The sequence below is a fragment of the Dipodomys ordii genome, unplaced genomic scaffold, assembly GCF_000151885.1.
Source record: "Dipodomys ordii isolate 6190 unplaced genomic scaffold, Dord_2.0 Scaffold48, whole genome shotgun sequence".
Taxonomy (NCBI): domain Eukaryota; kingdom Metazoa; phylum Chordata; class Mammalia; order Rodentia; family Heteromyidae; genus Dipodomys; species Dipodomys ordii.
The window spans coordinates 8,616,370-8,640,411 of record NW_012267264.1 but is presented as its reverse complement, the minus strand read 5'-3'; the positions used below and the strand labels follow the sequence as shown (position 1 = coordinate 8,640,411).

At 38.0% G+C, this 24,042-nt stretch overlaps 1 protein-coding gene across 2 annotated transcripts in view; it reads right to left on the bottom strand.

Moving 5' to 3' along the window:
• Window positions 1-19,044: 19,044 nt before the first annotated feature.
• Cttnbp2 (cortactin binding protein 2) overlaps window positions 19,045-24,042 on the bottom strand; it is a 122,474-nt gene continuing 117,476 nt past the window's right edge. For both annotated transcript variants that reach the window (XM_013019931.1, XM_013019932.1), the window contains exon 23: window positions 19,045-19,807. In XM_013019931.1, the coding sequence (XP_012875385.1) occupies window positions 19,562-19,807 (246 nt within the window). In that variant the 3' untranslated portion in view covers window positions 19,045-19,561. The remainder of the gene's footprint in view (window positions 19,808-24,042) is intronic.

The following is a 24,042-nucleotide window of genomic DNA, read 5'->3' as shown; positions in this document are numbered from 1 at the left end:
CTTTTGACTTTTTTTCATGGTTAACTAGAGTTAAGAGTGTCATAGACTTTCCTGCCTAGGCTGGCTATGAACCACCATCCTCAGATCTCCTCCTGAGTATCTAGGATTACAACAAGTATGAGCCACCAGTGCCTAGATCTTTCTTTCTTGATTGCTACATTTACTGTGCTTATTTGTACCTTGGCTTACATGTTGTTCTTTAAGATGTCCTGATACTAGACTATGCTTAAAAGCCCCACTATGCAATATTATTGTGATTTGGTAGGCTTACAAAATGAGCATGCAATAACTTCTGCATGTTTGCCAGTGTTCCAGTGGTACCATTGTCATGTGTTTAATTTGCTAGTCTCATTGTACTTAGTCAGACTAGCCAGAACTCTATCCACCAGGACTTCTCTGCAGCAGTGAGATTTCTCCCTTGAAAAGATCTCAATGATAATCCTGGGTAGGAGGAGCATGGTCCCCAAAATGGCCTGTCAGATTTTGTGGTAGTGTGGTCAGTTGTCATCCAGGAAGACAGTATTGTTTCAGGTGACAATCAGAAGAGGTTATGTTGTATCTGTTTATATAGATACGCTGTCAGATGGTGTTTCATGGAGAAATAAATAACAGTCTGAAGGATGTTCCATGCTCCACTGTGGTTGGACTCATGACCTCTTTCTTGTTTTCCTTCTCTGTGTAGCCTGCACAGATGAAGCAGAATTCAGGGTCTTAGTTTTCATTTATGACAAACTTGTTAGGTAGTTTTGAATTAATCACTCTGTTCCCAAGCTATCCATGTCTATATTTAGATAATGATGCTACTTCTATACTTTCTAAAGGAAGAAAAGGGACCAGATTGCCCTTCTAACTTTAAGTTTAAGATCTACAGGGAGTATTTTCATATGATGTTTGCTAGTAGACCAGACACAGTGCACATTTTAGTTGGAGGCAACAATGCTCAATGGAAAATGTACTCATTATCTTGATCATGTAACTGTAATCCCTCTGTACAGTATTTTTACAATAAAAATGTACCAAAAATTAGATTCTCCACCCTAAAAAAATATAGGGAGGAAAAGGCTAGACAAACTCATGTGGAAAGAGATGTCAGTTGTGAGGTTAGAAATTCCTTTTCATTTTGTCATAGGGCCTTTTGATACTTAAATGCAAGCTTCTGGAGAGACTTAAAATTGAGGGAGGATGAAAGAAATGAAGCAGGCTTTGAAGGAGGGAAGTTTTAAAATGATTTTTCAGGGAAAAGAGAAAGCCATCTGTTTGTGATGAGTATTTTTGGTTTGATTTTTGAAATAGGGTCTCACAATATAGCTTATGTAAGCCTTGACCTTGCTAATAGTGCCCAGGCTGACCTTGACATTACAATCCTTCTTGCCTTCATCTCTTGATTATAGGAATTATAGTTATATGACACCGTATTCAACAAGAAGTATTTTGTGTCCTCCACATGCAGATACCAAGATGTGATAAGGTGTGTAAGAACATTTTAGGGAAACACAAAGTCTATGGAAGAGGAGCGACAAAATGTGGGGAAACACTTCAGACCTCAGTGTAGGCCAGAAACTTGTGAACTAAAGAGAAAGGAAGGACAGCAGATGGAATATCTCACTTAAAAGGACTTGTAACTCTTCCATATGCTTAGTCACTTGCTAGAAACAACATTTGGGAAGCCTGGGCTCAAAGCAGATCAGAAGTGAACTCAAAGGTTTGCCACTGGAACCACCAGCATCTACCTTTGCCATATCAGGGCATCTAAGCAATGAATTCTGATAAAACACTGGCATAACTGGCTGTGATTGGATATGGAGGAGTAAGAACTGAAAGACAAGGGAATTTCTACCCCATAGCCACATTAATCCTTAAGGTAAATGGTTTGTCTAGGATAGAATGAGGGGAAAAAGGAGAGAATCAAATCTGACGGTTAGGGTGAGTTGAGAAATGAAGATGGTGAGCAGGAAAGACTGAAAGAATAGATCTGTGCCACTCTAGGATTCCCTGAAAACACAAAGTGTGATAGACTGCCATCTAACACAAGAACTATGAAGGTATAGTTGTGATTTTCCTCCAGAAGAAGGAAACAGGTAGTTTTGGTGTCTGGGAATGTAGCTCAGTGTTAGAACACTTATCTGGTGTATTCAAGGCCTTGAGCTTGATCTCCAGCTCTGCAAAACAAAACAAATTGATGAAGGTAGATTTTATGACTTTATTACTTACTGTTAATGATGCTCTTGGTTCTAAAGTTATCTTAGTATTATGAAAATTTTTAGTAACTCATCCTTTCTTTACTTAAATGCAAAATATACATTCATTGGTCCTTATGGGGTATAAAGTAGAGAGAGAGAGAGAGAGAGAATAGTTTACTAAGATGAACAGTATAAGGAGACCAATTGGACTTCAGAAAAGATATACAGTACCTGAGCAGTGATAGAGAAGACAGGGGGAAAGAAGTCTCATCGAGGTGGCTTTAGGCTTCAGCTTGGATCCAGAGAACAAGTAACTATGACATGTTTGTTATCTTGTTTGTGTAACACAGTGCCAGCACAAATTGTTCTCCTCCTTTTGAATCTTCCTAAGTAGAGCCTTCACCTGGGATGGATAATGACCACTTCATACTTGAATTGCTAATGAACTGCTCAGTTACTCTTTAAATCTGCCTTCTCATACGCTTGATTGCACACACAGTGGAGTGAATTTTGAAGTCTCATACTCCAGGAGCTGCAGGGGATCACTCCATTGTATCTAAAAAACAACTGATACCACTACATCCGGTCCTTTCCGTACATTTGTAATTCATCCATATTGGTGAAATAGTTCTCTCTACTGGATTGTAATAACCTTACTAGGTCATAATCTTGGGCAGGAAATGACACATGCTTGGTACACAATGGTATGAGTCAAAGGTCATAAACACTGAGTTTTCTCACCTGCCAATGAATCTTTAAACCACAGGATTTTGGTTTGGAAAGGAGGGGAAGTAACTATGTTACACTATCTAATCCTCTTTTACCAGTAAATGTTGAATTCTGGCCAGGCATGGTGACATGTGCCTGTAAGATCAGCATCTGGGAAGCTGACATTGGAAAACTGCACATTTTCAGCTAGCCTGGGTTACAGAGTGAGTCCCTGTCTTCAAAAAACTCATTCACTCACTCTCTAATCTTGAATGTTGGTTCTTCATTTGGTTTCATGTTTTTGTTTCCAGTGAATTATTTGAATATTATTTTCTTTTCTTTCTTTTCTTTTTTATTTTTTCTTGGTCGGGCGTGGGGCTTGAACTCTGGGCCTAGGTCCCTCAGCTCTTCAGCTCAAGGCTAGCGCTCTACCACTTGAGTCACAGTGCCATTTCTGGCTTTTTTTTTCTGCTTATGTGGTGCTGAGGAATTGAACCCAGGGCCTCATGCATGTAAGGCAAGCACTCTACTACTGAGCCTCCTTCCCAGCCCTGAATAGTATTTCACTCCTCAGTAATAAGTGTTTGGTAGGTTGGTTCTTTCTTTTACTTTTCTGGTAAGTTGGTATAAAAAATACTAGAAAATGTACAAGTGTAACATTTTATTGTCATATGTAGCCTCCTTTTTATATAGTAAAAATAATTTTCCACCTTTTCTGTACAGAAAGGAAGTTCTTCAAAGGTATTGGGTAAGTTTCTCATAGGAAGATGGCCACAGCCTGTCAACTATATCTGGATTCATTAGTTGTGTATGGATGGTACACAGTGATCCTTGGTAAAGAAAACTCATTCCCCATTGACTGATTCACTCTAGGCTTTGAAATGCTGTGCAGAGGAATCAATAAAGTTGTTAAGGAAATTAAAGTCTTGGAACCCTGTATAACATAAAAAACCCCTGTAAGAGACTTTTCTGATAAAGTTGACCAGTATAGCCAGTAATTATATGTTTTAGAACTAATCATTTTACATCTTTTGCGGTGAAGTTTGTGTTCTCTATTTAGAGGTAAACACTCAGGACAGGAATTTCAGCTGTAATCTTCACCTAAGTTGTTACCATTGGTCAATCAAGGTACCTTGCCTTTACAGGAAAAGATATCATCTTTAGAAAATCTGTCAAGGTCAACAGAACACTGTGGATTTACTTTGATAATCCTTTTGTATTAACAGTATTTACTTTGGGGATTATGAAGATATATTCATCCTCTCAGGCAGCAGGCTGGATTGTTACCGTCTGAAAAAGAAAGTACATAATGTGTTAGAGCTAGAAACTTCACGTCCTGAAGAAAAGTAAGATGTACATGGATATCACCCTTGGGAGTACTAAGAAAATGGGATGCCAAATGGAGGTTTACTTTCCTCTCAAATGTGTTGGAAACTTCTATGCGAAAACAGTCCACAGCCTTTATCCATTCTCTCTCTTTTTTTTTCCATTCCTCATAAACCAAACTCTAAACTTATTCTTTGCATTCTATTTTATACCTTGAGGGTTAGGGAAGGAAGCTGCCATTTTTGAGTCAGAGTTCTCATTGGTTTAGTTTGCAACTCTCAGTCTGCTTGTCTGAATCTGCACACAGCAGCCCTTCAGAGCTTCATTTCACCTAGCCATTGCGCTCTTGATCCAATAATCCTCTGGAGTCCAGATTTGGCAGTCCTTTCCAAAATATTTTCCAAACAGTGTTTACAACTATCCATTTTCATTTGACAAGTGCCAGGTGAATAAACATAGCTAAGCACTTTCCATGCTGCCCTGGCAAGGAAGCATGAAAGGCATGAGGACTTCATGAACCTATGGTGATAGGAAGTTCACAGTTTTCAGTCACCTCTCAACTTTTGCATTTGATTGCCAAATCACTTGTGCCATTGGGCTAAAGGCTCTAAGGTTTCCTCTCTACTTACACAATACATAATAAGATAAAAGGTTATCTTGACTGGTGTCAATATGGCCCATATGTGGACCAACAGAGCAGACTGGTTGCCTCGTCCATCATCACATTTAGCTACGTTCTTCACTGTAGCAAAAGCCTTCATGGCTTGAATCTCTGCATTTATTCTTTCTTTTTAAGAGATGTTTGTAATTAATTTAGCTTATGGTGCAATTCCAAGTCTTCAATTTAGGACTCTGTCAAAGAAATTTACCACACATCCTCCATGAGGTCCTGGCACATTTTATCCAGAATCAAACTTCATCTTCTATCCCAAGGAGAAAAAAATCAGATTTTGTTCTCTGACACAGATGGCTGTAGCTCTGCCAATGAGGCCAGCTCACTCACCTTTGTTCAGAGCTGGAAAGCATTCTGTTAGCAAGAATTTTAATCATGGGAAATTATCATTGAAGCTTAAAAAGTCCTTTCTAAACTGGCAGTAATAAAAATAATGATCCAATGCCTCTTTTAGAGACAAACTTTTATCTTCATACATTCTACAGAACATTTTATAATATGATTGCTTTATTAAGAATAAAATATATATAGCATGTGTGGTAGAAATTTTGTTAGTGTTTTTTTCTTAAAGTTTTTTTTGCAATATAATTCATATATAAGAAGAATGTCACATAATTTCGTATTTATAGTATACAACAAGATAGATTTTAATATACACAGGCATAAATCATTATAATGAATTTGGAGCGCTTTTATCACTTCAGAAAGTAGCTTCAAGGCTGGGAATGACAATGTGTACCTGCCATTATACTACAATGGGAAGCATGAATAGGAAAAATGCAGTCCAGTCCAGTCTTTGTCATAAAGCAAGACCCTATCTCAAAACAAAAATAACCAGAGAAGTAGGGCACTGGTGGCTCATGCATATAATCTTAGTTACTCAGGAAGCTGAAATCTGAGAATCACAGTTTGAAGACAGTTCAGGCAGACAAACCTAAGAGACTCTTACTCCAATTAACCACCAAAATTTTAGCCAGAACTAGAGCTGTGGATCAGGTGGTAGAACGCTAGCCTTGAGCACAAAAGCTCAGGAGCAGAGCCCAGGCCCCAGGTTCAAGCCCCAGGACTGGCACAAAAAGCAAAAATAACCAGAATAAAAAATGGAGGGACAGGAGCATGGCTCAGGGTGATACAGTGCCTGCCTGCCTACCAAGTGTGGGGCCTTGAGTTCAAACTTCAGTACTATGCATATCACACACACACACACACACACACACAATGAAACTTCATAACCTTTAGCTCTTACCATCAACCTTTCTATCCTAGCCCTAATAGATACCTAATTTACTTTAAGTTCCTACATATTTGCAAGTTTTATAGAGACTTAGTGTTCAAGGGAAAGATTTTTTAAAATATTTTCTTAATATTGTCTCAAGATTAGATTTCCCCCTTTTCCACTTCTGTGGCATATAGAAACAAGCACTGTGTCTGTTCTCTGCACTCTATTTGATCCAGTGCTTATAAATAAACACAGCATTTATCTCAAAATTTAAGCAGAACAAATTGTGATGTCCGAAGTTTTTATATCATATCAAAGCATACAATTAAACAGGTACACATTTTGTTGCCAATAATCATTAGAAAATTCCTTTGAGGTAGAGACAGTTTCTTTTCTTGTTACAAAATGAAGTCAAATATGGCATGACATGATAGGAAGTTCATTACTCAGAACTTGCAAGCACAATACATAGAAATCTGACGAAAATAGCTTATGTCAAAAGGAGTATCCTCTGGCTCATGTGACAGTGCTAAGGTACCACCAAATCTGGGTGCCCTGACCCTGTTATTAAAGCTCTATCTTATTTTCTCTATTAGATTTTCTTTGTGCTGACTCAACCTAAGGGCACCCTTGCCTGTTAAGCTGGCCAAGATGGTGGTTCTAATGGAACCTGAATTGTCTTTGGGTCTGATTAGCCTCATCTGTATCACATGCCAACTATCAAAGTTCAGGAGGGAGTGGCTCTTCCTGGTGCTCTTAAGAGGAAAGGGTTTCCAAGGAAACTTTGGATGTGCCATTATCTCAAGTTAGGAACTGCAGACTTGAGCTGGGAAATGGGTGAGCTCAAAACCAAGGTATTTGACTGGTGCCATCATGAAAAGTTGACAAAGGCAGCTGTGCTGTCTCATAATATGGTTGAAAGGAGATGGGAGAGAGAGCACTGGGTGAGGGGAGGGTTCTCCCTGCTTTTGTATGGCACAGGAGTTTACTCAAGTAAAGATGCTCCGAGTGTGGAAAGCATCTATATTTAAAACAAGTTTTCAATAAAAATGAAATTGCTTGTATTCTCCATTGATTGTAAAGATTTAGAAATGAACTCAAAATCACAAGGTCTGTTTTCAGAGTTCCACCAAAGCCTTCATACTTCATTTCTTTACAGTTTTGGCAACACACATTAACTGTTGTCTTTGGTGAGATGGGTCATTCATCTGGTAGTTTAGAGTAATACTTTTTTCCTTACCTATTTGTATTTATTTATCTATTTTGGTACTGGTAGATTGAACTCAGGGCTCCATGCTTAGTTGGCATGTGCTTATTTGAGTCACACCTATGTCCCTTTTAGTTTTGTTTTTGTTTCTCATATAGGACCTCTGATTTTGCTCCATCTGACCTTGGACCATCATCCTCATACCTTTGAGCAGCTGAGATTATAGGCATACACCACCACACTCATCCAGAAAAAGCAATACATTTTTAATTTAGACTAGCTCTTTATCATCTTGAATAAGAATGGCATATCTTGGGGAAGGCAGACAATTTTTCTACTTCAGAAGAAATATAATTTATGTGGAATTCTATATAAGTGAGGTCTCCTGAAGAATTATTCTGTCAATGTCTATTAGAAGACTGTGCTGGTCTGACTCTTTGATATACAAGTTATTTCCAAAAGGAAATGTGGGCAAGATTTGAAATTGTAAGGTAGACATTCAGATGATTAATGTCAGGTCTTCTCCCAAAGCATTAGGTGTGTGATTCCATCAACATGGACTTCATTTTTGAGAGAGCATAAGAGGTAATGAAATACATCTGTCAAGGAAGGCAAAGGAAGAAACACAAATGATGTTTCTTGGCAGCACACAATTCTGATGAATGGGGAAGTTGGTAGATTTCAGTTTAGTAGGGTGTAGTCTTCTTCTGAAATAAATAAAAAAGAATATAAACCACAAGACTTTCAAGACTACTTTGATCTTCCAGTCCTGAGCATTGCATTAAAGATTGGTTAGTATAGTAATGCTCAAGTACATTAGGTAAATATTAGGTGTAAAGGCAAAGATACTTAATGTATAAGTATTTACAGGATTAAATGAGGCATAAATTGATATTTAGCACCTCAAAATATGGGCAGGAAGATGGTGCTGTGGTCATCATACAGATTAAATTGAAACTTCTCACCAGAAGTATAGTTCAAAGATTAAACCTGATGAAAGCGTGAACACACACGCACGCGCATCACCCCCCGCCACACACACACACACTCACACCCCAAGAAAGTAAGGTTTATTGCTCACCTATGTAAAGTATTCTCTGGAAAGCAGAACCAACTCCAAAGATGTCTAAAGATGGACTGAGGCAGTAGAGAGAACCAATTGATGGGGTTTAATGAGTGTTGGGGTTGGCATACAGTTCCTGATTTCCATGTGGGCTGGAGCTGTGTGATGTGAATTTTTCTTCAGTGCAGAAGGAGTAGTATTCAGGCTTTCTTGTCACATTGTCCCCAGTGTGGTTAAGAATAAAGAGCATTATAGAGATCTGTTTTGGGATTAGAAAACTCTAAAACCTAGGGACTGAGGAATCTTAAGGAATCATTATTAAAGAAAGGAATCACTACAAGGTAGTTGGTAGTGGCCCAGGAGAAAGTCTGCTGGTGAGCTTTCAGGAGCACTAATGGAATGCTTAGAAGCAGATGGTTTACATTTTGTAGAATGCCAGTTCTACTTCTCTAGTTATTGCCCTCCTACTGGCTACTAACTCTGTGAGATAACTCTATGTGTAAGACAGCACTACTGTGTGGTGTTGGAAAGTTCTCTTAACTTGCTTGAGAGGAATTTGAACTCAGATGGTGTTCCTGGTTAGGCTAAAACACTACCATTATGTCAAGATCAGTTTCACTTCCATTGTTGTCATCCAACCTCTATTATAGTAAACTAAGTATTAGAGATAAAATAAGCAAGTGAGGCTTAATGGACTTAGGCTTCAAGTAGCTAAGACAAATGGTCCTGTTTGTTTGATGTCAAAGCCTTGGTCTCTTTTTCCCCTTTAATGTTACTGGACTCAGCTAGCACAGGCTAGATGAAATGTCTGATCATCAGAACTCTCTTCTTCAGCCTGTACCACTGGTTTTTCTTCTTGTCCACTTTTCTAGCTTTTGAATTATTTTCCCTTGGCCTATTGCTCCTCATTGCTTCCAGAGTGTTATTTCACTGCCTCTCCTCCCAACAACATGTACCTGGGACATCATCTGATGTTAAGAGTGCAGCTTCTTCGACCAGATCTGATTCTTTTCTTCTAATGAACATAGCGGACCTAATTCACTGCTTCAGCATTTGTGTAAGAAAAAACAAAAAATAAAATAAAACCCCTGAATTATTGGAGGCAATGATGACTTCTAGAGGAAAGATTTCCAGAGTTAAAGGTGAGTTTATTTCAAATTAAAAACCAGACCCAGAAAGGTTAATGGTCAATAATATAAGTCACTCAAGGGCACAACGAAGAGTTTCATTATATTAATTGTTGTATTCTATTCACCTATCAGAAAATACCAAAAAGATCACGTTTTAATAAGATGATTCAGAAATAAGGAAGAGAGGGACTGGGCCCGGAACATTTCACTTCTCAAGTTACACCGCGTGGCATTGCATCTTACACTAGTTCCTATTTCAGAACTTACAAGGTCAATCTGGAAAATTCCAGACTCAATTGTCAGAAGGGTCTGAACAAACTGGTTTGACAAAACCAACTCACTACTTTTGCTTTAAAAGATGAATAAAAATAATATTACATTTGGACTTAAACACCCCTGGAAGGATTTGTTAAGAAGAAAATAAAATATTGAATGTTTAGGACCCTTAGCACAGAGGCCTAAAAATGGAATGAACTTGGTCTTTCTGTTCTTTTTTCCTACCAAAAAAATGCTCTTCCTGGGATACTGAAAAATCATCCATTTTCCCCCACAAGTGCATTGAAGTGTTGAAATGTTCAGGGCATGTTCCACAGTCCTCTCTCAACACTAAATAGGCATCATGGTCCACAACTAAACATATCTATTCAGTCAATTACAGAGAATATTTATTCATTGATTTAGTCCTTTGGTATCTGTAGGCTGCTTAAGTGACCTTGAAGAGAAATAGAATTCAGAAATTCCCACTTGACTTGAGACAGAGCACTTGGGCAATGGGAATAGGAAGATCATGGATTCCAGGCCCTGAAGGGCTACATAGTAAAACCTATCTCAATTAACTACTTAACTAACTTAAGAAAAACCTTCAGAAAGTGATTTTTCTGTGATGTTATGCATTAAGTATAATGCCTGATAAGGATCGTTTTTGTTATTCAGGGTCTTTTAATGTTCCATATGAATTTTGGATTGCTTCTTCTATATCATTGAAGAATGAGGTTTGAATTTGTAGATTGCCTTGGGAGCTATTGCAATTTTCACAATGTTGATCTTTCCAATCCAGGAGCATGGGAGTTTTTCCCATTAAGTTCTGCTTTGATTTCCTTTTTCGGGTTTTTAAAGTTTTCATCATAGAGGTCCTTCACTTCTTTTTTTTAAGTTTTTTTAATTGTGAAAATACCGTACAAAGGGGTTACAATTACATGAGCAAGGTAATGAGTACATTTCTTATCAAGCATTGTTGCCTCCTCCTTTGTTTCCCCTTACCATACCTGCCCTCCCATCCCCACCACCACCTGTATCCCTATTTAAACAATTTTTTCCCTTTCCCTCCACAAATTATATCAACATGAAATACAGTGAAAACAGAGGTTATACCCTGGGAGAGGGACATACAAAGCAACAAAGAAATCATCTTACAAATACGTTAGAAACAATAGCAAGAAACAAAAACCATTTGAATCCTTATCTTGGGTTTCATTTTGCCTAACATTAAGTTATCTGACGGTTTCTGCTTGACTCAGACATATACTAGTTATTGCAAATAAGGGAAACCATGGGAACTATGTTTCTTTGGGTCTGGCTTACTTCACTTAATATTAGTTAAGTTAATTCCTGGGTATTTTATTTTTTGTAGGGCTATTACAAAAGGAGTTGCTTTCCTGAGTTCAGCTGCGTTCTTCTCATTGTTGGCATACAGAAAAGCCATTGATTTTTGAGGGTTAATTTTATACCCTACTGCTTTGCCAAATTTTCGAATCAGCCTGAGTAGTTTGGGAGTGGAGTCCATGGGATTCTTTAAATACAAGAAAGATCAGGTTATCTGCAAAGAGGGAGAGTTTTACTTCATCTTTCCCTTTATGTTTGCATGTCTTAGTGCTGTAGCTAGGCATTCTAATACTAAATTGAAGAGAAGTGGAGAGAGTGGACATCCTTGTCTCGTTCTTTAGTTAAAAGGAAATGGCTTTAGTTTTTTGCCATTAAGTATAATGTTGGCTGTAGGTTTGTCATATACAGCCTTTATTATATTGAGGAATGCTTCATGAATCCCTAGTTTTTCCAGAGCCTTCATCATAAAGGGGTATTGGATCTTGTCAAATGCTTTTTCTGCATCTATTGAGATAACCATGTGGTTCTTATCCTTGCTCTTATTAATGTGACTAATTATATTAATTGATTTGTGTATATTGAACCAGCTTTGCATCTCTGAAATGAATCCTGTTTGATCATAGTGGATGATTTTTTGGATGAATTGTTGAAGTCGATTTGCCAAAATTTTGTTGAGAAGTTTTGCATTGATATTCATCAAAGAAATGGGTTTATAGTTCTCTTTCTTTGATAAGTCCCTGCCTGGTTTTGGGATGAGATTAATGATGGCTTTATAGAAAGTTTGTAGTGAACTTTCTCTTTCAATTTCATTGAAAAGTTGGAGGAGTACTGGTGTGTGTTCTGCTTTGAAGGCCTTGTAGAATTCCGCTGTAAATCCTGGGCTTTTCTTAGATAGGAGATCTCTTATTGTTGTTTCTATTTGGATGCTTGATATGGGTCTGTTAAGTTGGTTTAACTCATCTTGGTTTAGTTTTAGCATGTCAATATTTGCTAGGAATGCATCCATTTCTTCCAGATTCTAAAACTTATTAGCATAAAGGTTTGAGAAGTATTCCCTTATAATATTCTGAATCATGGTTATTTCTAATCTCTGAATTTGTTTGTTTGGGTGTGTTCTTTTCTTTTTCTGATAAGATATGCAAAGGATCTGTCAATTTTGTTAATTTTTTTGAAGAACCAACTCTTTGTTTAGTTGAGTTTTTCTATGATTTATGGATTCTAATTAATTTAATTCTGATTTAATTTTAATTATTTTTTTCTGTCTACTGGATTGGGGTTTAGCTTGCTGCTCTTTTCAAGGAGGTTCACATGTCTCATTAAATTGTTGGTTTCAGATCTCTCTACTTTGCTGATGTAGGAACTGAGAGTTATAAAATTGCCTCTGAGTATTGCTTTTGCTGTGTCCCAGAGAAGCTGGAAATTTGTGTGTGTGTGTGTGTGTGTGTGTGTGTGTGTGTTTTGCCAGTCATGGGGACTGAACTCTGGGCCTGGGCAGTGTCCCTCAGCTGTTTAGCTCAAGGCTAGTGCTCTACCACTTGAGCCACAGCACCATTTCCAGCTTTTTCTGCTTATGTGGCGCTGAGGAATTGAACCCAGGCCCTCATGCAAGTAAGGCAAGCACTATACCACTGAGCCACCTTTTCAGCCCTTGTGTGTTCATTTTTGTTGAATATTATGAACATTTGAATTTTCTTCCTAATCTCTTACCAATACCAAATTTCAAACTCTAATACAAAGCCATGGTAATCAAAACAGCTTGGTACTGGCACAAGAACAGACCTGAGGACCAATAGAATAGAATTGAAAACCCAGAAATGAACCCACAGCCCTGTAGCCACTCAATCTTCGATAAGGGAACTAAAAAAATAGAACGGAAGAAAGACAGCCTCTTCAGTAAATGGTGCTGACAAAATTGGTTAAACAGCTGTAGAAAACTAAAGCTAGATCTTTATATATAACCCTGCACCAGAATCAACTCCAAATGGATCAAATACCTCAGAGTCAAAGCAGACACTCTGAAAACATTATTGAAAGGAAGAGAAGAAACCCTAGGTCTCCTTGGCATAGGCTGAAATTTTCTTAATGGAGACCCAGAAATACAACAAATCAAAGAAAGGTTGGACAAATGGCATTGCATGAAGCTGCAGAGCTTCTGCATGGCAAAGGACATAGCTAGCAAGATCAATAGAAAGCCCACGGATTGGGAGATCTTCACTAGCCATACAATGGATAAAGGTCTCATACTAAAATATAATTGTAAGTCAAAAAATTAAATTCCCCAACAACAAATCCTCAACGAAACAACTGCCCGATAAACAAGTGGGCTAAAGACTTAGAGACTTCTCTGAAGAGGAAAGAAGGACGGCCAATAGACACATGAAGAACTGCTCAACCTCCCTAGCCATAAAAGAAATGCAAATCAAAACAACATTGAGATACCACTTCCCCCCAGTTAGAATGGCTATAATCAAGAACTCTAATAACAACGGATGCTGGAGGGAATGTGGACAGAAGGGAACCCTACTGCATTGTTGGTGGGAGTGTAAACTTGTTCAATCACTTTGGAAAGCAGTATGGAGGTTCCTCAAAAGACTCCACATAGAGCTCTCCTATGACCCAGCAATCCCACCTTTGGGCGTTTACCCAAATTATAACAAACAAGACCATACTAAAGCTACCAGCACGACTATGTTAATTGCAGCATTATTTACCATTGCTAAGCTATGGAACCAACCCAAATGTCCCTCAGTATATGAATGGGTCAAGAAAATGTGGTATATTTATACAATGGAATCCTATGCCTCCATCAGAAAGAATGGCATTTCCCCATTTGTTAGGAAATGGAAAGACTTGGAAAATTTATATTAAGTGAAGTAAGCCAAGCCCAAAGATACGTAGGTCCCATGGTTTCCCTTATTTGCAATAACTAGTTTATGTCTGGGACAAGGAGAAAAAGTCAAAAGCTATGTACATATGACCATATAAGATGCTGTTAAGCAAAATGATCCCCAAGATAGTGACACAAGTGGTTTTTTTTCTTGCTATTGTTTCTATCTATAATTTACCATGTGATGTTTTTGTTTCTTTGTATGTTCCTCCCCCACAGTATCACCCCCGTTTTCACTGTATTTGATGTTGGTACTCTGCATCTTGTATATAAATTTCTCTAATTTGGGGAGGGGAAGGGAAAAAACAAAATGCTTAAATAGTGATACTGGTTGACCCATTGTAACAATGAGATGTACAAGACACTATGTTGAAAAATGAACTTTACAATTTAGGTGGGGGGTGGCGCGGAGTGTAGCTGTGGAGGTGGGAGGGAAGGGATGGTAGGGGAAAATCAAAGGAGGAGGTAACAATGTTTGATAGGAAATGTACTCATTACCTTGCTTATGTAACTGTTACCCCACTGTACAGTATTTTTACAATAAAAATGTATTAAAAATAATGCCTGAATCAAATACAGTGACAACATGGGATATACCATAGGGGAAGAATATGCAAAAGAAACAAAAATTACATGTTTCATGAAAAACAACAACAAAGAAAAATTTCTTGTGTCCATGTCTTAGAGTTCATTTTGCTTAGCATCATCTTATATGGTCATATGTACATAGCTATTGAGCTATTCTGCTCATCTGCTAAGATTTTCCTAGATGTATGCTAATTATTGTAAATAAGGGAAACCATGGGATCTAAGTTTCTTTGGGTCTGGCTTACGTCACTTAATATGATGATTTTTTCCATATATATATATATATGTATATATGTGCATATATATATATATATATCACATTTTCTTGATCCATTCATCTACTGAGGGGCATTTGGGTTTATGTGAATTGGGGATGTGGAGGAGAATAGCAGAATGGTGAGACAAAGGACAAGGGAGGAACCAATGCAACAGTGATATACACAAGACAACATGTTGGAAATGATCTGTGCAACTTGGGGGTGGGGTGAGGTTGGGAAAGTAGGAGAAAAATGAGGGAAAAGGTAACTAGTTTGACAAGAAATGTACTTATTACCTTACTTGTGTAACTCCTCTGAACATCACTTTGACAATTAAAAAACTGAAATAAAAGAAAAAAGGAAAAGAAAGAAAATCCTAAGCCAGATGCCTGTGGCTCATGCCTGTAATTCTACTCAAGAAGCTGAGTTCTGAGGATTGTAGTTCAAAGCAGGAAAGTCCATGAGACTCTGATCTTCAATTAATCACTAGAAAGCAGGAAGTGGCACTGTGATTTAAAGTAGCAGAATACTAGCCTTGAGTGAAAAAGCTCAGGGAGAGCATCTAAGTGAGTCCTGAGGTCAATCCTCATGACAAAAAAAAAAAGTCTGTTTCTGTCGCCTCGTGTATAATGTGGTCACAATGAAACAATTATTTTAAATGCAAAAAAAGAATGCCCAAATCAATCTAAGTTTAGGAGCAAATTGAATTTAATTCTCATAATGCTGTAACTGTACAGAAATACCAGCTTTATAATTTCATTTACATAAAAACAACAAAGTATATTAGTCTGTATTGGAAAAAAACTCACCTTTAAGCTAAAAGGAAAATAAAAAAATTAATACTTTACATAGTTCAGTCAATATTTCTACCATGTTTCATACCCTCATAGTTTGAAATGGGATGCTTATAATGTAACTCCAGTATTTCTTTTTGAATGATTACATTTTGAAAAGGTATTGAGATACCACATGGTTGCTTTTAAAATTTCTGCTGTGGCATTTTTCCCCCTTCCTAAGTCTGAGCTTAGTTTGTCCTCATTCCTTAAGGTGCAATGCTAAGTTTCCTGGGGATTTTTCTCCTGCCCCCCTCCCCTTTTATTTTTCTTTTGACTGATCTTGGCAGGTTTCAAACTGCGAATTCTCCCACCTCAGCGTTCAAGTGCTGGGGTTAAAGGACTGTGTCACACTTGGCTTTATTTGGGATATTTCTTTATATAAATGCTTATTTGCCTATACAGCTCTCTTAGAACTGTTTTCTGCACCCCACATTTTGTTGTTGTTTTTATCTTAGTCTCACAATATTTTTCAACTTACCTTTTAATTCCACAGACACACTGGTTATTTAGCACAGGCTTGACCCTTATGTTTATTCTGCATTCATACATTGGACATTGAAAACCTCTATTATATTAGTGTCTCTTTCACATCTATAAATACTTGCTATATATGGGATGCAACAAAAAATTCAAAGGTGTTTGGATAAATGATCAGGACTGCAATTGCTGGGTTAGGGAGTAGTTACATGTTTAGCTCTTTGAGGAATCTTCATACCACTTTTCAGAGTGGATCAACAAGTTGGCATTCCCACCAACACTGTATTAGAGTTCCTTTTTGGCCATATCCTCACCAGCATCAGTTGTTTGTGATAATGGACATTCTAATGGGTGTGGTGTAGAAGTGGAATTGCAATATTGTTTTGATTTGCATTTCCTTTATGGATAGAGCTGTTGAGTATTTATTTCTTCATGTGCCTATTGGCCATTTTTATTCATCCAAAAGGTCTCCGTTTAGCTTATTAACCCACTTGAGATGTTGGCTTTTTGAAGGATTCAATAAAGCCATCAGTATAACCATGTACCTTGCAACACTATTCACCATAAACAAGGTATGCAATGTAACTGGGCCAGGTGTCCCTCAATGGACAAATGGATCAGGAAAATGTAATGTATATACACAAGAGAACTTGCTCATCATAAAAAGAATGATATTGTGCAATTTGCAAAGGATGGGAACATCTTGGAACAAATTATATTAAATAAGTCAGGCCTAGAGAGACAAAGACTGAATGCTTCCCTCATGTGGAAGCTGCTAGAACTTGCCTATAAACCTGTAGGTAAATACATTGGATGATATGCAAGTGTTCACAAATATATTCACTGAAATGTGATAGAGTCAAGGGAGAAATCAAATAGAAAGACAAAGTCTTAGAAAGACAAAGTCAAAGCCCAGAGTTTCTGCTATATGGGTTTGACAATCAATACTTTTGGCCATGACCCACAGTTACATCATTAATCAGCTGGAGATACATCGGTGTATCTACATAATGGAAAAAGAAACTTCACAAATAGTTCTTTATTGACAGTGGGAAGTTTGACATGTTCTATTCTATACTGTTCTACTTTTTATGTGACAGTTATGACTCACTAAATTGACATAATCATGCAGTGATAGTTCAGCACCTGTTTAAAAACTCTTGATATAAATGCACCTTGCAGATGTCTTGCTACCTACCATCCCGTTATAATAAGTACACAAGTCGACGTTTACTGACAAATCAAAGCTGCATAGATCAGTTACTATAAAAGGGCATCACAACTGTGCTTTCCAAAGTTGGTTCTATTTTCTCAACTTTGATCCTTGGCTGTGCTAATGTACACTTATTTTTAGAAAAGCTGCCTATAGAAACAATGATTTATTACAAACAACTCAGAATCTAAGTGCTTGCAATTAAGCAGGAGAAAAAGGCAGAAAGCAACTGAATCTGAATGTGTTGCATCTTGAACTTTGATTGCAGTTTTGTTCTTTCTGAAGAGTAGATATTTGTCCAACTATGTTCAACCCTAAGCCTGTTTCCATTTCTTACTCTGCTCCACCTGTGCCCCTTGCTCTAATTCTTCCAGCCCACTACACACTTTCCTGCGGCCTGGGACTGGAGCTATACTCCTCCTCCAGGATTTGCTTTGTAGTGAGGAAGACTGCTGTGTGTGGACATTGTGGGAAGGATCTTTTACCCTATGTGACATCTTTGCTGCTCATATTTTTTGATATTTGCAGAAATTTTTGTGGTTTCATTCAGTATATACCTTGCCCCCTGAGAGCTTTAAATACCCACAGACTACAAAAAGCTCCTTATTCTTTTGATATTTATGGAGAAGATGGGTGTTTTATTGCTGGAGCATCACTTAAGTCCTTTTCTTTTAGGGATACAGGGGGTTGAACTCATGTTCTTGCATTTATTCTGCTGCCTTTCTTGGCCAGTGCCATAGCTCTAGCTCTGTTTCTTACTGGAGGTTTTGGATATGGAACATAGTAAATATTTCTTTCAGTACTGATTTCAAACCTTAGACCTCTGAATCTGAGTACTCTAGTACTCTAGTATTCCTAGTACTCTCCTGAGTACTAAGATTACAGGTGTGAGCCACTGGCACCTGGTTGTCTTTTTTTTTAATTTCATTATCTAAAAACTTCTGAAAAAGAAAACATTTCTAATAAGCACAAAGTTTTGTGATACTATCTGGAATATAGCGGTGGGGAGGATATAAATTATCTATTATATAGGTGAACTACTAAGAGCCATACAAAGAAGAATAAAATTATTTTACTAACCCAGTAAGTTCATGTGATGCCAAAGAATCTTAATTGTGTTGAATAAGTTATTTCATCATTAGTTTTAGAATAAACACTTGCAGAAAATGCCAATTTTACTAGAAGTGGTGCCACGGGAAATAACAGTGAAGAGGGAGTTAACTCAGAATTTATTGAAGTCTTTATGCAGGTTTTTTTTTTGGGGGTCCGGTTGTGGGGCCTGAACTCTGGGCCTGGGTGCTGTCCCTCAGCTCTTCAGCTCAAGGCTAGCATTCTACCACTTGAGCCACAGCGCCACTTCCGGCTTTTTTCTTTTTGCTTATGTGGTGCTGAGGAATCAAGGGCCTCATGCATGCAAGGCAAGCGCTCTACCACTGAGCCACCTTCCCAGCCCTATGCAGGTATTTTTTAATATGCATGGAGATGCAAAACTTCTGTAAGAAAGATAACACTTTTATTGCATTATAATTTCGTATTTTACAAGAGTCATAATGCAAACCCATAAGCACACGTGCGCGCGCGCACACACACACACACACACACACACACCAAATGCAACCAAATGGCAATGTAACTACTAAAAGATCCAAAATGTAAAACTAGAATATAACAGGCAAAATATTTAATATGGCTTTTAATGAAAAAAAAGTTTAGAAATGATTGGTTATTGCCCCATTCTAGTTATTCCCCATCAGGGGAACATAAAATGAAGACCACCATTATAGGTGGTATGTGTTATCTAAGCCAATGTTTTACCCATTTTATAACATGTATGTAATATGATTTGTGGACTTCCTTAAATATACATACATATGTACATATGTACACATAGTGATATACAGTACACAGATGGTTATATTTTAATACCCCTGAACATATTAGCTTAAAACTATTACAATGTTTCTATTATAAAACTACTTAAAAAGTTGCCATAACTTTTAAGTTCAGTCCTACAGAATTAAAAAAATGTTGGGTTATAAATACATTCTTTACAAAAGTTTGAATAGTGGTCCCGCACTCATACTTTATATTACAGTGAAAACATTTTATTCATTTGAAGGTATTTACACTTTGTTGCCCTTGGTTTCTGTGTAAAATATACAGAGAAGTTACTAGTGAGAATCTTGTAGGCAGGCCTATTTGTTAGGTTTTTCTACTGGTTCATGTTTGTGTAGGTTCCAATTCTCTTCTTTGGAATTGTTGTTGATTTCTAGTTGCCTTGTATTACTGCTGCTGCTGCTTCTTTTAGTGTTCTGGGAACACTGGGCAATTTTACTTCTAGGAACAGGAAGAAAAGATTTAACTCTCGAGACACCCAACTCAGTCTTTGATTTACTGTTGCTGCATTCGGTAATTTGATGGCTGCTGCGAGGACTTGCCTCCTGTAGGACAAGAGAAAGCGAATATATTCACTACTGCTCTCAATTCCTATGATCAGTCCTCATTCTTTCTCTGAGCAAATATGGGAGTTTCTCCTATACAGACATTTTATTCAGGAAGAATTAAAGAAAAAAGTAACAAATTCCAGTCAATCTACTGCTTGATTTTCCTGAGTCTCATGAATAAAGATGGTGGTGAACCAAGTGTTAATGAATCTAGAATCCCTTTACCCACAAAAACATTGCAAAAAACTAGGATTGAGGGAATTACTAAATTTGATGTATTAGTATTTGCATATGAAGACTCCCCCTCAACAGGCTCACGTGTGGAAGGCTTTGTCTTTAGTTGGTGGATCCAATCAGGGAGAAGTAGCTGCATCATGAAGGGCTCTGACCTCATCATTTCACTGAGAGAGTCACAATTTCATGTGATGGCATCTTTTAAGGGAGGGCCTTGTTAGAGAAAGTAGGTCATTGGGTGTGTTATTGGAGGCTCTGTCTTGGAGACTACCATAAATGAGATGAACAGCTCAATTCTAGGCTGCCTTTCCACCATGATGCTGTGCCTTAACCATGTCCCAGAAACAATAGAGCCAGCCAACTGTGAACTGAAACCATGACTTCAATCATTCCTCCTTTCAAAGAGTTTCTCTTGAGTATTTGTTATAGTGACAGAAGCTAACATGCAGTTCATCAAGTTAACTTGGACCAGTCACTTTTCTGCATTTCAACAATACTTTCTGAGTATTTTGAACAAGGTAAGTATGTTCTAGTGGAAAACTTGAAAGATACTTCCCTACCCTACTGGAGCTTACATGCTAGTGAAGAAAGGCTCCTACCTAGCAACTCTATGACTCCAAAGTTTCCATACTGGGAAATTACACACTATCATTTTAATTTTATTGAGTATTTCACTATCCTCTGGGTCACAATCGCTCCCACTTCTGTTCAGAGGAATCTGAGAACTGGCGAGGTAAGATAATTTAGTCCTCTTACCTTAGTCAGAGAGAGGAAACTGGGACAAAAACTCAGATTTCCCCACTCAGCCTCACAGTGTTTTGCTCTATATTGCATGATGGTCTGCAAATGGGTTAAGAGGCCTCCTCAGTGAACTGCTCTGTTTACCTCTGACGTGTTGATTATTTTCCATTTTGGCTAGTAATAATGAATACAACCAAACAGTACCAAACAATGTAATGGGCAAAATCCTTAATATGATTTTCATGGAAATTGTTAGCTGCATTCTTCCAGGACTCTGAAATCTGATGACCTTAATATTGACCACAACACTAGAGTCAACTGGGAATGGAAGACTGGCTGATCCACAAACATTTAGGTTTAACTGGTCTATATGTGGCATGGTCATGTTATATGAGTCTGACATACAGCCATAACTGAGAACCCCAGCCTTAACTCCACCATGCTTTTGCTCAACTGACTGAATAGATAGAGAGCACAGTTCTCAGCCCTCTCTGTTCATACAAGTGGTCATCTTTCTCTTACTCATTCTGTGTTTCAACTATCAACATCAAAAGGTTCCCAGAATTCTACCTGTAGCCGTTGTTAATCTTGGAGCTTGAGAACTGGATTTCTACCCAGTAGTCAACATAATTCATCCCCATTTCCAGTATATACTTTATCAATTTCACTGAGCCTTCCTCTTGGCTCATTACTGGTCAATCCTGTTCTCTCAGTTGAGCAGGAAACCTCAATCATATTTAACAACTGCCTCTCTCTCTGTCTACCTGACCCAATGTTGCCTGAAAAAATGAGCAGAGAATTATGGCTGCATGGTGTGAACAGTGAAGAAAGGTATGATTTACGACCTTGCTGTCTAACTAAGGCTCAAACTCCTGGGCCTGTCACTAAGCTCTAAATGACCCCCTCCCTCCATTTCTATCTATTAAAGTCCACTAAGCATTTAATAATTCTTTAAATAATTCTTTGAAACTCAGCAGGTGTCCATGAAAGCATCCCTAAATCATTAAAAAAATCTACTGGCCCCAGATCTTTAGAATCAGCTATAATCCTAAATTGGTGGGATAGCTGGACAACTCTAAAAATACCTTTTGTCTAGAAAATGGATCACTCTTATTTTCCCCAAACATCAAGGTTATAATGAGTTAAAAATAAAGAGGGATGGATATGGGATCCAGAGCAAACCGATTTGCAGGGAAAAGGAAAGAAAGAAGGCCAAGCTGTAAAAGTATGGTTTGGACAAAAGTTGCTTCTATAGAGAATCACAAAACAGCTATATTATGCTGCAACTGACTACATTCAAGGAAGCAGAAGAAAAAAGGATACATAAATACCTATGGATCCTTGTCACCTCCATTTGTATTTTATGGTAGGTAAAAGGGTGAAGTGGAAAATGACACTCAGTAAGCATATTCTTCTTTTGTTTTAAAGAAGCTAATCCTTTCAAGTTGCCAGAAAGAAAGTGAGAGATAACTGTATTGTTTGTGGCAAGTCAAAAGGTTAAAAAGTCACACACTAATATGTAATTGTGAAAACAATACAGGCACCAATCCAACTTCATTTTTCCTTGTAAGAAATGACTCTATGTCTGTAAAATGGAACTTACCTAAAGGCCTTGTAAGCCAACTTCAAATGTACTTTGATCTAAAACACCAGCAAATTTGATACATGCAGACTACACTGTGGGGTGGGGGTTTCAGCTCAGAGGTAGAACATCTGCCTAGCATGTACAAGGTCCAGGGTTTCATTCCCAAACAACTAAAAAGAGAGTGTCTTATAAAATGAAAAAATCTGTAATTTTACCATTATTGTTGACTCCCACAAGGTTAGCACTAAGGTTCAGGGGAGGATGGGAGACACACAGGATGCTCTTTCCTACTCTATCATTTGATAGGCAGAGAAATGTCCACATAATAACAATACCAACGAGTACCCACAAGAGCTAAAACTATGGATATCTCAGTTGAGTCGGCCTCTATAGGTGTGAGAGGACAGAATATGATGAGGTGGATGAGAACATGGGTAAGCTCTCAGGCCAGAGCTATTCAAGGCTGAGCATGCAAGAACAGATAAAGTACTGGGCCGAGTGTCCTGCATGAAACAGAAATGGTCCTGGCACTTCCTGGCAGCCAAGCCCGGGCTTCCAGGCATCTTCCCCAAAGATCCAGAGACTGAGAGAGTCAAGGGTGCTTAATGCTTCTTAGGCACTAACATGCATTAAGCATATACGTTTACTGAAAATGTTGTCATGTACGTTAGATGCAAAGGAAAACTATACAGAAAGGCACTGCCCTAAAATAGTCTTTCATTATTTAGCCTTGTAGAATTATTGTTAAATTACAGCAATTTACTTATTCAATACTGAATGCTATTATCTCTCTAGATGAGATAGGAAAAAAAGAAAATAGGTACAGTGATCAATCCTTATACAGGTCAAGGGGAGAATGAGTGCTGGGGTCAAGGAATGATGAAAAGATAGCAGTGAGAAAATGCACAAAGCGCTGTGGCAAGAGTATATGACATGTGAAACATTGTGTAGAAAATTATGTATCCACTGCTCTAAGGACACATTTGGAAAGAAAGAAAGGGGCTTGGAAATAAGGAGGTTGACACATTACAGCTTCATTTCATAGTGGGTCCCAAATTCCTGGCTGTGCATCATCACCAAGGAACTTTGAAATAGTCAGGGTCCATAATCCTTTGTCAGAGCCCCAAGTGCATAAGCAGTGACATCACTACAACCCTACCTGGCTTGAAATAGTTACAAGAAGATCACATGTTCACCCCATTAATACTAAAATTGGTTTTGTTCTTTTGTGGGGTGGGTGCATGGACATATTATGTGTGTGCTTATTTGTGTGTGTGGGGGTGTATGTGTAGAAAGCTTTATTTTATGGGCATATTGTGGACAGAGAAACATGAAGGACCAGGTGGAATGTGAAGGTAAGCCAAGAACAGGAAATGGGCCAAATGGAATGCAAAAATGAGCCAAGATTGGGAAATGGGCCAGATGGAATGCAGATGTAAAAACTGAGTGCTCAAGTTGCTCCCGTGCACTCAAAGTTCAAACCATAGTCGACGTGGAAAAGAAAACCTGTAAACAGGACTCACAAAAGGGAGACAGCCAATCAACAAATTTCCCACTAACCCCATAAAAACCTGTCGCCAATTCATACAGGCACAACAGCAAGAGCTCCTTTAATGCTGTCCTAACAAGCTTTGCTTCTCCTAAAAAAAGAAGAGAACAAAAGAAAAAGAGA